Source organism: Dryobates pubescens, chromosome 30 (assembly GCF_014839835.1).
Source record: "Dryobates pubescens isolate bDryPub1 chromosome 30, bDryPub1.pri, whole genome shotgun sequence".
NCBI classification, from domain to species: Eukaryota; Metazoa; Chordata; class Aves; order Piciformes; family Picidae; genus Dryobates; species Dryobates pubescens.
Genome location: NC_071641.1, coordinates 33,267 through 45,686, shown reverse-complemented (window position 1 = coordinate 45,686; position 12,420 = coordinate 33,267). Strand labels below are relative to the sequence as shown.

At 36.9% G+C, this 12,420-nt stretch overlaps 1 protein-coding gene across 1 annotated transcript in view; it reads left to right on the top strand.

Annotated features, from left to right (window-relative positions):
• CCSER2 (coiled-coil serine rich protein 2) overlaps positions 1–12,420 on the top strand; it is a 62,833-nt gene that overhangs the window by 23,786 nt on the left and 26,627 nt on the right. The window contains exons 6-7 of the mRNA XM_054174671.1: positions 2,396–2,558; positions 3,245–3,440. Coding sequence (XP_054030646.1) covers positions 2,396–2,558; positions 3,245–3,440 — 359 coding nt within the window. The remainder of the gene's footprint in view (positions 1–2,395; positions 2,559–3,244; positions 3,441–12,420) is intronic.

Sequence of the window (12,420 nt, the reverse complement as noted above, 5' to 3'; positions counted from 1 at the left end):
TCATAGGAGAGGTGCTCCAGGCCTCTGATCATCTTGGTGGACCTCCTCTGGACTTGCTTCAGCAGGCCTCTCTTGTGTAGGTGATCCCAGAGCTGGATACAATACTCCAGGTGATGTCTCACCTGAGCAAAGGCCAGAATACCCTCTTTTGACACGCTGGCCATGCTGCTTGTGATGCAGCTCAGGATGCGTTTGCTTTCTGGCTGGAAGCGCACACTGTTGGCTCATATCCAGCTTCTCATCCACCAGCAATCCCAAGTCTTTTTCTGCAGGGCTGCTCTTAATAATCAGAATCAATTTCTGAAGTTACTTTTGTGAAATGAAAGGTGCCTGTTGACAATTGTGGCAATATTAAAGTTTTCAGTGAAGATAAGTGTACAATTATTTACCCTTTCTTTAACTTTTAAAAGTTTTCTGAAATGGATATGAAACAAAGTGTTGGGAATATTCTTTTAATAAGGGCAATTCTAACTCTGGGGAAAAAAATTTCGAAGGGTAGATCAATTTCTCATAAATTTGTTGGTTTTTTTTATAGACTGTGCAATGCATCTATATCAGTAATTGTTTCAAATTATTATTTTAGAAACTGTTAAAAATACATTTATTTTGGAGTTGCACATTTTCCATGGAAACTTAGTGTTTGCCATTTAGACACAAATGAATATATGATCAATTCACTGCTCTCTAAATGGCATCAACAGAATAAACTTAAATCTCTTCCCACTTCTGCAGCAAGCTATCAACAATGTTTGTGTAACTAAGTATGTTTTGTGACTACGACAATCTGCAGTGTAAGCTGCTGATTCAGGAGAAATGTACTGTTTGAGATCAATATTAGCTATTTACTGGCTTTGGTATTTTTAAAAAGTGTGGTTTCTATAGAAAATTAGCATATCGTAAATGTCTGCTATAATCACTTTTTATCTTGGAATCACTGAATTTTTAGCAAAATGGATCTGAAAGGAATTCAAAAGTCACCTCCCTTAAGTATAGACCACCTGAAAAAGCAGAATTTGTTCTTTATTAATATCCAGATACCTTCTTTACTCAATGTCTGAATTTCATTTTCCAAAGCTGAAAATCCTAGTGATAAAACTACTCATGGAGGGCTTATTTTGCATAGACATACCTGAATGTTCATGTTTTATTAGGTACAGAAGGATATTGCTTAAGGAAAATAAATTTTCTGGTACTTCAGGTGAACAAGTTTATTTTCCTGCCCAATTTCTTTGTTACTGACCTAAGTGATAAAAACTGAATTGTAGTATTTGTTATAATAATATTTAACAGCACTTCTTGATGACATTCGTGTGACTGCACTGACGTCAGCCTCTTAAGACTTTCCAGGTCCCCAGAAACTATCCTTGTTTCACTTTGGAGTCTAGGATGCTGCTTGGACACTATTTATAGAAACAGTTCTAGCTCAACAAGTATGCAGTGAGCAACGATGGCAGTTTTAAATCACAGGGTAAAACTGGGCTCCCTTCCCACCAACACGCAGGCTGGGAACTAAGCAGGAAGGAAGGCCTGTTTACAAGCGTCTTACACGCAACTATGTCTGAGTAGGCAGCCGAATAAAACAGTGTTCTCATGTGGAGTTATTCTTCTAGCCAAGAGCTGACAATGTGAGGAGAAACTCCTTGGGTAAGTGAAGAAGAAAGTACAATGGCAGAATAGCAGTGTATGCTGCCTTTTTTTTTTTTTTGCGCTGTGTGGGACTGCATGGGTAGCAGTTGTTTTGGCTTTGGTTCTAGTGGGTTACAAGCTGTTGCCAAGTACAGCTTTTGTTCTCTCAAGAAGTTTGTAAAATTTGCTTTTCAGAAGTTAGTGTTTTAAAGAGATTATTTTGTTTGCTTGTTGAAAATCGTGCCTGTTGCACGAAGATTAAATGTCTTTGAAGTTGAAAAGAGTTACTAGAATGACATATATCTGTAATTTAAATAACAACACTGTTGTGTTTTGGAATGGTGTACTGGTCTCTTCCTAAAATGTCTTTCTCTTTGTGTGTTGCTAGAACTTTTTAAAAGGCCTGAAGATACTGTCAGTAAGGAAGAGGATAATGTTACTTCTGACTTCCCCCTTCCCCCCCCCCCCCCCAATTCTTCCTTCTCCAAATGATTTCCTACTGAAACTGGAAATCGTGCAAAGGCTGAATTCTGTCATTTCTGCTAGAGGTTACTTTTATTCTTGTAGCAGGTTCATACACTGTTGGAAATGTGACATTATTTTAGAACTCTTCTTGATGCTCGCAAAATGCTTACTTTTTCCGATCAGTTGAAAAAAAAATAAAACCCCACAGATTTTACATTGCATCTGTTACTAGCACATAGCAAGTATTTTATTTAGAAGGTCTTGCAAACAAATTTTCTTTGTTTTTACTTCATGCTCTCTGTAGAGGAATGTGACAATATGAACCGTTATGAGAGACAAGACAGAAGTGCAAGGCAGCATCAGGAAGGATTCTGGAAAAGAGCACCACAGCAGCGATGGAATGCACAGGATCACTATCATCTTGGCCTTACTGATCACTATATTCATGGTAAAAATGATTTGAACAGGTAAATGACTTGTCTTTTTTTCTTTCAAATAGCAAAAATGTTCTGATGAGAACCCTTTTATTGCACTGAAGAATTTCAAGTGATACTGAGTACAAGACAGTTTTAGAATAGTTTTATGTCTGTAAATATTGCATCTGTGTGGGAGCAGCACTGAGTCTTGTAACAATTTCTCTTCAAAACTCTTTCTGACACAATTTTTAATCCAAATATTTGTGACTTGTGTTTTATATTCTAAATGTTTGATTAAATGACCCTTATGTTCTGTGGGGGGGAAAAAAGCCAACAGAACTGAACAAACCAAAGAGAGAGAAACAAACAATATTTCCCAGCCTTACCATGTGCATTTTGTAAATTTTGACAGCTTTTAACTCATTAATTTGTTTTAAAATTAGATGTAATCCTTTTGTTCATATAGGGTAGCTTGAATGACTGAGCTTATAGAAATCCTGATGAGCAAACTACTTTCAGGGTACTGTAGCTCTTATTCTACAAGAGATTTATGTGGAGAAGCCCAGCATCTCAGTAAAACAGAGCGGGCATTTTCTAACTCCTTTTTCTGTTGTATGCCAGGATATGTGAGTAAAGCCCATGCTACATAACAGGTTTTTTTACTAAATGTTCTTTAGCTCTAGTTTGTCATGACTGCATTTATTGTTATAATTTTATTTTTGTTTATTTGTTTTTAGGGGATCAAACTGTGTAGAATCTCCTATTGGTCACTTGGAAAACTATGGAGCACCAAATTATTACCAGGCTCCAAGGCAGCTGGTGGGTGTACCAGAGAATACTGTGATGCTTGATGAAATGACTCTTAGACACATGGTCCAAGACTGCACAGCTGTGAAAACTCAGCTGTTGAAACTGAAGAGATTACTGCACCAGGTGAGCTGTTTAAATGGAACAAAAGCATAGGTGGGCTAATCTTCTGTTTAGGCTTACTAGGCTTTTGTAATTTCCTTTATACATTTGAATTACAGTTCTCAAGAAAGTATGCAGTTGTTATTGCTATTTAAAATAGGAATTTTTTTGTGTGCACTCTTCCTGACTGCAAAAAAAGTATCAAATACTGTTATTCTGCTTCTCTGAGGAAATAATGCTAAACTAAAAACCAAACAAAACCCACCATTGCATGTGAAGACAGACTTCTATTGAATAAGATTCTAAAATTCTGGTAGTGGAAAAAAATAAAGTTACAATTGATCTCATTGATCAAACTTGCCTTAAGCAAGTCAATGCTAATCACTTTTTTCCTAAAGCTTGCTTTCTCATTCTTTTCATCTTTTCTGTTTGTTTTGACAAGAAGCTTAGCACATCCTGCTGGGTCATCTATATTGGAAGTGTTCAAGTTTAATTCTTCTACTGTATGAAATCACTGAATTGTCAGAAACATTGAAGGAGCTTTTTCATTTTACCCCAGAACTTCAGAGGTTGTGGGATTGGTAAACTACTGGATGTCTCAGCAGAAGTATGGCATTTCAGCCACAAAAATTCCTTTGCTACCTGCAAATAACAACTCCATTAGACTTTCTTTGCAGGCATATGCAGATTAACATTGAAAAGTATCTGTATGATGTTGTCTTTAATATTAGATATTGCTCTTCTTTTCTATCAGGATAACGTAATGGAAATAAGTTTGTGCCCAAAACAAAAAGCAAATCAACCTAGAGGCTAGTTCAAGAGTATGACTCTGCCTTTTAGAAATGTGAACATTTGCTTGCTATGGTAACTGAGAATGCTGGAGATACTCTTCCACTGACAAAGTCAGGAGTACAATTGCCACAAAAACAATGTAGTGTCAAGGAGGGAAGGGGTGTTCTTAGAACCTCATGTCTGAGTAGTGAAACTACATAAATTGTGCTTCTCAAAAGCATCAACAATGCAATTAGTACATAAGATAGCAAGCAACTTTTTGTTCGGAGTTTTTAATTCCTTTACCACCAGGACAATCAAAATGGAGAGATGATCTGTGTATGTGCACTTTGTCCAGTGAAGGAGTGCATTGTATGGCCAAATAGGGATGGCAACTCCACTACTGTCCTTGGCAGCCTGTTCCAACACCTCACCACACTCTCAGTGAAGGATTTTTTCCTAATGTCTAATCTAAACCTCCCAATCCACAACTTAAACCTATTTCCTCTTGTCCTATCACTGTATGCCTGGGAGAAAATACCACCACTAGCCTCACTACAACCTCTTCTAGCCCTGCCTCTGTAATAGGGAGTTTTCTGTTAACCAGTACTAATCTGAAGTTCAAATTTCATCAAGCATACTTTACATTTTCTTGATCTAACATCTCCTATTTTGACTTGCTGCTATCAAAACTCATGGCTTCTGTGTATTCTACTGTCCTGTTTATTTTCCAGTCTTTTAATCAAACACTATGAATGGTAATGTCAAAGTAAATTAACCTGCTACAGAGGAGAAACCTTGGGACCTTTACCCCTATTTACAAAACATTTTGAGTAAAACTTCTATGAAATATTTTTTCATTAGAAGTGTTTAAACTTCTGTTGGCAGAAAGCTATTTTCAAGGAAATGAGATAAAATATTCAAATTTTTTAATTTATTTTTTTTTTACTTTGAAGGAAAGAGATGCAATTTTGAAAACAATTACATGAACTTTAGCAGTCATAACACTCAACTAGGAGTGGATCTGTGGATCTTAGTCTGGGTTTTATGATGGGCCTTTTCTTGCAAGACGTTAAAAGCCAATGTACAAAGTCACCTCCTTTCAAACAGGAAGGAAGCAGAAGTTCTTACATTTGCTTAACTGATACCATATATTTAAATGTATGTGTTACCTTTTTCCAGTTAGAACTTCTAGGAATACTATTTAATTTTGGGTAGGTACAAATAGAGCTATAGTCAGGTCTTCAGGATGAGGTCTCACAGGAGCATTTATAGTAAGATAGTGAGCTATAGTAATTAACTTCAATTCTCTACAACTATCTCATTAACTGTAGTGTGGCTTATTGTAGAATATAATGTGTAATGAATACCTAGCAGATTCCTAGGGAGACTTAATGTGGTCTACTGGATTCATTGCTGTGACTCTAGGCCATGTAACTGTGTATAAATTATCTTGAATATTACTAGCAATGTTGCTGAAATACCATGGCTTTAAGGTTGAGTTCCAAATTCAGCTTGGAAAAAGAAGTGGTTATTTGAGTAGGCTTGCCTTGTCTGACCTTTGTGTGACTGCAATAACAATGTTAGCAGTACAACTGCTGCCTGCTTACTTCTTGCATACTCCCATCATTCTGTGTTTTCTAACAGTGAAATTTGGAACAGGAGTTTGTCTCGTGCAGAATTGTTTAAAATTTTTACTGCAGTAAGAATAATGTTCTCTGATTTTGCTGTGATGTTGTACTGGCTGGAGTGAAAAAAATGTACATTCTTCTTAATTCAAATGCAGCTGGAATTATTTGCAGGGAGTTGGTGAACTACTGGTGAATGTTCTCATTTAATGCTTAACTGGAGCAATAACTTTGTATTATCATAACAAAACGCACTGGAAGGCTAACTGTAGTAATAATTGCCATCTAAATGTTAATGTCTCTTAAACATTGACTAAGGTACCTCATTTGCATGCATAACAGTTAAGAAGTTTTCTGCTGATCTTAAGAATTTCTTCCTTTTTCTTCCTTCTCAATTTCTTAATTGAGGCTGCAGATAAAATGTGTTAACACTTCCTTATTTAAAGAGTTGTACTGTTTCTGATGTCCTAAAGCCTTTGATCTAGACAAGGATGGACTAGCCTCTGTATTAACTTTCTCTGGAGCGTGGCATTAGTGATTTGCAGCCTCTCTGTTTTATCTCAGAGAAGCACTTAGTGATATTTTAAGAATTGAAAACATGGAGCAGGTCACAAAACTGTGAGATCTGTGAAACCTTTTTTATTCTGATGTATTTAAGTTTTATTAAAAAAATGTCTATTTTCAACTTTCATGAATGGAGAAGAAATTCTATTTTTCTAGAATAGAATAAACCAGGTTGGAAGAGACCTTCAAGATGATTGTGTCCAACCTATCATCCAACACCACCTAATCAACTAAACCATGGAACCAAGCATCCTGTCAAGCCTCACCCTGAACACCCCCAGCGACGGCGACCCCTCGGGCAGCCCATTCCAATGGGCAATCACTCTCTCTGTGTAAAACTTCCACCTAACCTCCAGCCTAAACCTCCCCTGACGCAGCCTGAGACTGTGTCCTCTTGTTCTGGTACTGGTTGCCTAGCACAAGCTTTCTATGTAACTAGTCAGGTAAATGGACTGATCCTACAGTAAGAGGTATGAATAAAAATGACCTTTTTTCAGTGCAAAAAGTTACAAGCATCAATGTATTTTTTTCTGATGCTTTAGTAAGTCATGTACCTTTAAAGTATGTAGTCGTATTCTTTTTGCATCTGGTGAGGCTGATAAGAGGTATTTATCTTTGTTACAAGAAGTGTGAAGACAAAGAAACAGACCTAATTAATGAAATGCAGAGGTTTCTTTGTGACATGTATTACGTTGTATAAATTGTACCTACAACTGTTAATTTTTTTTTTTCTCTTGGCCACAAAATGGTTTACGTCACTGACTTAACTGTGCTTAAAAGGAACAGAAGTGAAGAAATCACCAAACAATGGCAAATAAAATTGGCAAATCTTATCTTTAGACAATTGCTTAGCTGTTGGACAGTCATTTGAATGGCATTTGTTAGTAGGCAAAGGAAACTGTCATACTCATTTGTAGCAATATTGGAGTAAAGCTACACTCAAAATGCCAAGTAATCGGCAGGTGAACAGCACCCTCTGCTTGATGGACTGGTAATGAATTGTCTCTTTGCAGGTTTATGAAAATGCTGTTAGCAAAGGAAAGCATTAAAATGAGTAATTTGTAACAGAGCAAACATTGAATTAGGAGTCAAATGATAAAACTTTAAACCTTTGTAAACTTCAGAAACATCTGGTTTTTGCTTTTTGACTTCTTCATCAGCTGCAAATGCTGCAGTGGTGAATTCTCAAGTTGAAATTGTTAGTATAACATTAATAGCATATTCTTTTAAAATACTGTGTGTTAAAAGGAAGCCTATGGTGTTAGGGAATCATAAGATAATTTCCAGAAAGGCATTTACTTCTGAGTTGATTTTTGTAATAGAAGAATTTAAAATACACTAGTGTAATGAAAACCACTATTCTAAGCTTTGTGTTCCAGTGAGGCAATATCTTGACATTCTTCTGAGAGACAATAGCCTTTATTTTGTTTCTTTCATTTTTCAAGATCATCTGCAATTTGTCTTTACTTTGCATGTGCTTTTAACTAAAGCCTTCAAATAATATCGTCCAAAGAAAGCAAGAGAAAAGGAAAAGAGAAAGATGGAAAGGGTAGGCAGTAAGAGCAGCTGCACTGCCCATATGCTGTATGGAAGGCTCATCTTTATAATCTTGAAATGTGGTTCAGGGATCACTCTAGTGTATTTAGTCATGGAGTTTGGCTTTTCTTTTGGATATGCTTTTCTCTTTTTAAAATAGAGGCACTTAAAATGAGAACCTGTAATTGCCGGGGGGATAGGAGAAAACATAAGCAAAATGTGGCATTTTTAAGCTGCTGAATTCAAACAGCAGAGGTACTGCAGTGATCAAAACCCAACAGTCTGTAGTAGGTAAACCACTTCTGCATATGATCAGAGTAGCAGGTTAGACAGATAGTAAGGTTTTCATTAGGCTATTCTTGACTAAATACTTGTATCTCACCTGGAGTCCTATATCCAGCTCTGGAGCCCTCAAAAGGAATGACGTGGACCTGATGGAGTGGGTCCAGAGGAGGACCGTAGAATCGATGAGGGGGCTGGAACACTTTGGCTCTGAGGACAGCTGTGGTTGTTCAGCCCGGAGAAGAGAGGGCTCAGGGCAGACCTAATAGCAGCCTTCCAGTACCTCAAGGGGGAGCCTACAGGAAGGCTACAGAGGGACTGTTTCAGAAGGCCTGAAGTGGTAGGATGAGGGACAATGGTTTGAAATTGGAGAAGAATAGATTGGATGTTAGGAAGAAGCTCTTTTCCATGAGGGTGGTGGAACACTGGAACAGATTGCTCAGGGGAGGTAGTTGAGACCCCATCTGGGGAGATATTCAAGGTCAGGCTCAACAAGGCTCTGAGCAATCTAATCTAATGGAGGATGTCCCTGCTCACTGCAGGGGGTTTGGTCTAGATGACCTATGGTGGTTCCCTTCCAACCCAAACCATTTTATGATTCTATGATCTGATATGCTTTCTCATAAATCATAATCACTAAATAAAGATTACTATTTGGCATGCTGTGTACCAAAGACAATAATGAAGTTCTTTCTAAATTTGTCAGCTGAAGCAGGCACAGAGATGGTGTCATTAGTACTAAAAATTTCACAGTTAAAACATTGACATGAGAACATGCTATGTACATCCACTCAAAAAGGATAGGTTTCATCTTGTGGCTCTCTGAGTGAGTTTGTTGTGTTACTGCAACAGCCATGATAGAGGCTTATTCTAAAACCTTCATCTTATGTTCTTGAGATGGATTAAAAATGCCGGATGCAGACTTGAGAATATAATTGAGTGGCTCTCTTAAACTGTAACATTTCAGAGTAGGCATGTGAAAATGTTTGAAATGTAGAAAATTAATCACCTGGAGAATAAGGTGCATGCCAGTGTTAACACTTGGGGAAGAAAAGATTCTTACATATTTTTGCCTCCATGTACACTTAAATCTCTTATTTATATCCCGCACTGAGACTGTCCTGAAACAAAAATGAACTGGTTTGTAGAAAATGAAAACGGTATTGATTTCCTAAGCAAATACTCTTTGCAAAGGATTGTGAAGCTGAAATAATATTAAACATGAAATAGGGCTGGTTTGTGAAGCTTTAGGCATTCCTCTGTATTTCTTGTATGTGCACTATGCTGATGAATATTTAAGTGTTGTTAGAGAGATGGTAAATTGTATCTTCACACTTCGTAAAGTCAGAGTTTTTCAGAGCAGCCTCCTGTCCTTTGAGTATTCTAAAAGTATTTGAAGGGAATTTTTGTGTGGACTATTTCCACTACAAACATTTACTCTCTTCATTTAGCTAATAGTAAATTAGAGAGGTTTTCCAAGGCTTGCTGGTATATGTTGTAATAGTTTCTGACTCCAGGTTTGCTTTAATTTTATAAGCCACTTGAAAACATACCTTGAGGCATGTGGTTACCTCAGTTAATTATATAGGGACCACCTAAAACTTATCAAAAGCTCATAAATACGCTGTTAACTTCTGTCCAGCAAGAACTTTACAGTAGGTGTGGTTGACTTAAATCTCTGGGGAGAGCAATTGAGATGAATTACAGATACTCATAGCAATAAGAAGAGGGCTGTGAAATGATCAGTCACTGCCATACTGCTTAAATGAGCATATTTTTGATTAAACAATGCATACAAATATAGCTGAGTTGATATCAGGTTGTAATAATAAAGTCTGTAACTGCAGACTATCCCTATGTACTAAGTAAATGTCAATGTCTGCAATATCAGTCCTCTGTCAACTTACATACTGCAGGTTGGTTTTGTGCCCAAAACACCAGTAATGTTTAAAAATAACTCTACCAGGATTGCCAGAATCTGTGAGGTGTGAGTTGTTGCAGTGTTTTTTGATTTACAACATATGCAAATACAAAAAACTATTTTTTTCCTTTTAATCCTTCCCCCCCCCCCCCCCCCCGCAATCTAATTTCCTGTTAGATTGAAGTGCTCTCAACCTAGATCTCACAATCTCACCACTGCTGCAAAGCCCCCACTAAACCACATCCCTCAGCACCACATCCATACGGCTTTTAAACACCTTCAGGGGTGATGACTCCACCACCTGCCCTGAGCAGCCTATTCCAATGCTTGATAACCCTTTCTGTGAAGAAATTGTTTGCAATACCCAACCTGACCCTACCCTGGAACAACTTGAAGCCATTTTAGTAAAAGCATAATTGATGTTCCCTGAATGGCGTTCACAATCAGACTTGATGTGGCCCTGGGCAGCCTGATCAAGTTGAAGGTGTCCTTGCTCACTGCCGGGGAGTTGGACAAGATGACTTTTGAAGGTCTCTTCTAACCAAATGCAGTCTGTGAACCTGTGAATGTAGGGCATGCATCATCCAGCTGCACAGAGCAGAGAACCTACAGGAAACACCTCCTCTTAGCATTTTAATTTCTAGGCTACTAAAAATGGAATGCATGTAAAACTAGTTGCATTTAGTTGTCTATGTCTATTGTCTTTTTGCTAACTCTAATTTTCTCTTACACATACAGCTTTATTCTGCTGATTTCTCCTTCCTCAGTCTCATTTTACAGTATGATGAGCAAGAAAGAAAAGGCAAAACAAATTTCATACATTAATCTTATCCTATGTTCACAATGAGATGCTTAAATTCTCACTGCTAACATTAGGACAGAATATTTTTCCATTGCTCTATCTTCATTATATGTGTTAAGATAATCAAGACAGTGGTAAGAATTAAATGAACTTGCTTTGCTGATGATTATTAGTCAAGTATTAGCAATAGGGTTGAAGTACTAGATTTATGTTTCCAGGGAATATGTAATGTACTAATTTTCTTTGCAGTTAGGTCTTAATCTTCTGTCTTAGTGTTTTATTGCTCCACTTAAATGCATTTTAATGGCAATAAAAAGCGTAGCAGAGATATCAGTGATACGACTTTTAAAAGCCATGCAAAATACTTTTGCATGAAGTAGCTTTTTGTTTTGAGTGGTTTTTCCATTCCCCTGGTTACTCCTTCACAACGGTAACTGTGGCTGTGTGATGTAAATTTTCTTGAGTGCATGTATTTGTTGGAATCATTGTTTAACAAATACTGACGTAACCTGTTAATTGTGGAATATAAGACAAATAGAAAAGATATAAAGTATCATCTCTTAATCTAGAAATTATTCTGATTCCACTTGCTCCTTATTTTCTCTAGCACACGGGAAATATTTTGGATTAAATAATGTTTTTTTTCTAAAGGTACTCTTGTTCAAATTATTTTAAAACATTTGATGAGGACTTTTTCATAACATAGAATGTGAAATTCTGCTTCATCAGTCTGTCGCTTGCTGGCAGTCTGCCCAGAAAGGACAAGAAGCTACTTGTGAATTGAACATGACCATGTGTTGGACAATGTCAGCTGAAATATTTACTATGTTAATGAGTCAGAAGCCTTGAAATTTGTCTACTCTCAAAATAGTGTCACAAAAAAATCCCAACCAAAAAAAAAAAAAATCAAAATCAAGAAAACCTCAAAACCCAACAAAACAACACCAAAATGTTCCAAAATTATATCTAAGTGATAGAAATTAAATTTCATTGTCTGTAGTATCATAAATGCAATTTAGACTTGTATATTAGTTCTTGGTATTTATCTTTAAAGTCTGATGGTGGCTGTGCATATTTGGCTATGAGTAATCAGTGTTTGTATGAAAAAGTAAAAATCTAATTGATATAATTTGTGTTTGGTTTTTTTCCCATCTAGAGAATTTCATTCATATTTCTCTGCAGTTGATTTTTTACAAGAAATACCTATTATGGATTAAAAAGAAAAAAACCCAAAACAACAAAAAACCCAACCAACCAAACAAAAAAAAACCCCACCCCAAACCAACAACCCACCCCAAAAAAACAAAACACCCCTTCCCCCCCAAAAAAACCCATACCAAAACAACAAACAACCGAAAACCTGCATAGACACAAAGAACCTAAATAGGTCTGCTGTAGGTTTTCCCCTTAATTGATCTGTGGCATTTATGCTGAAAATTTAGTCTTGTGGTTTTAAGGAGTTGCTGGCTCAGCCTTGGGCTGTTTTACACAGGTTTTGAG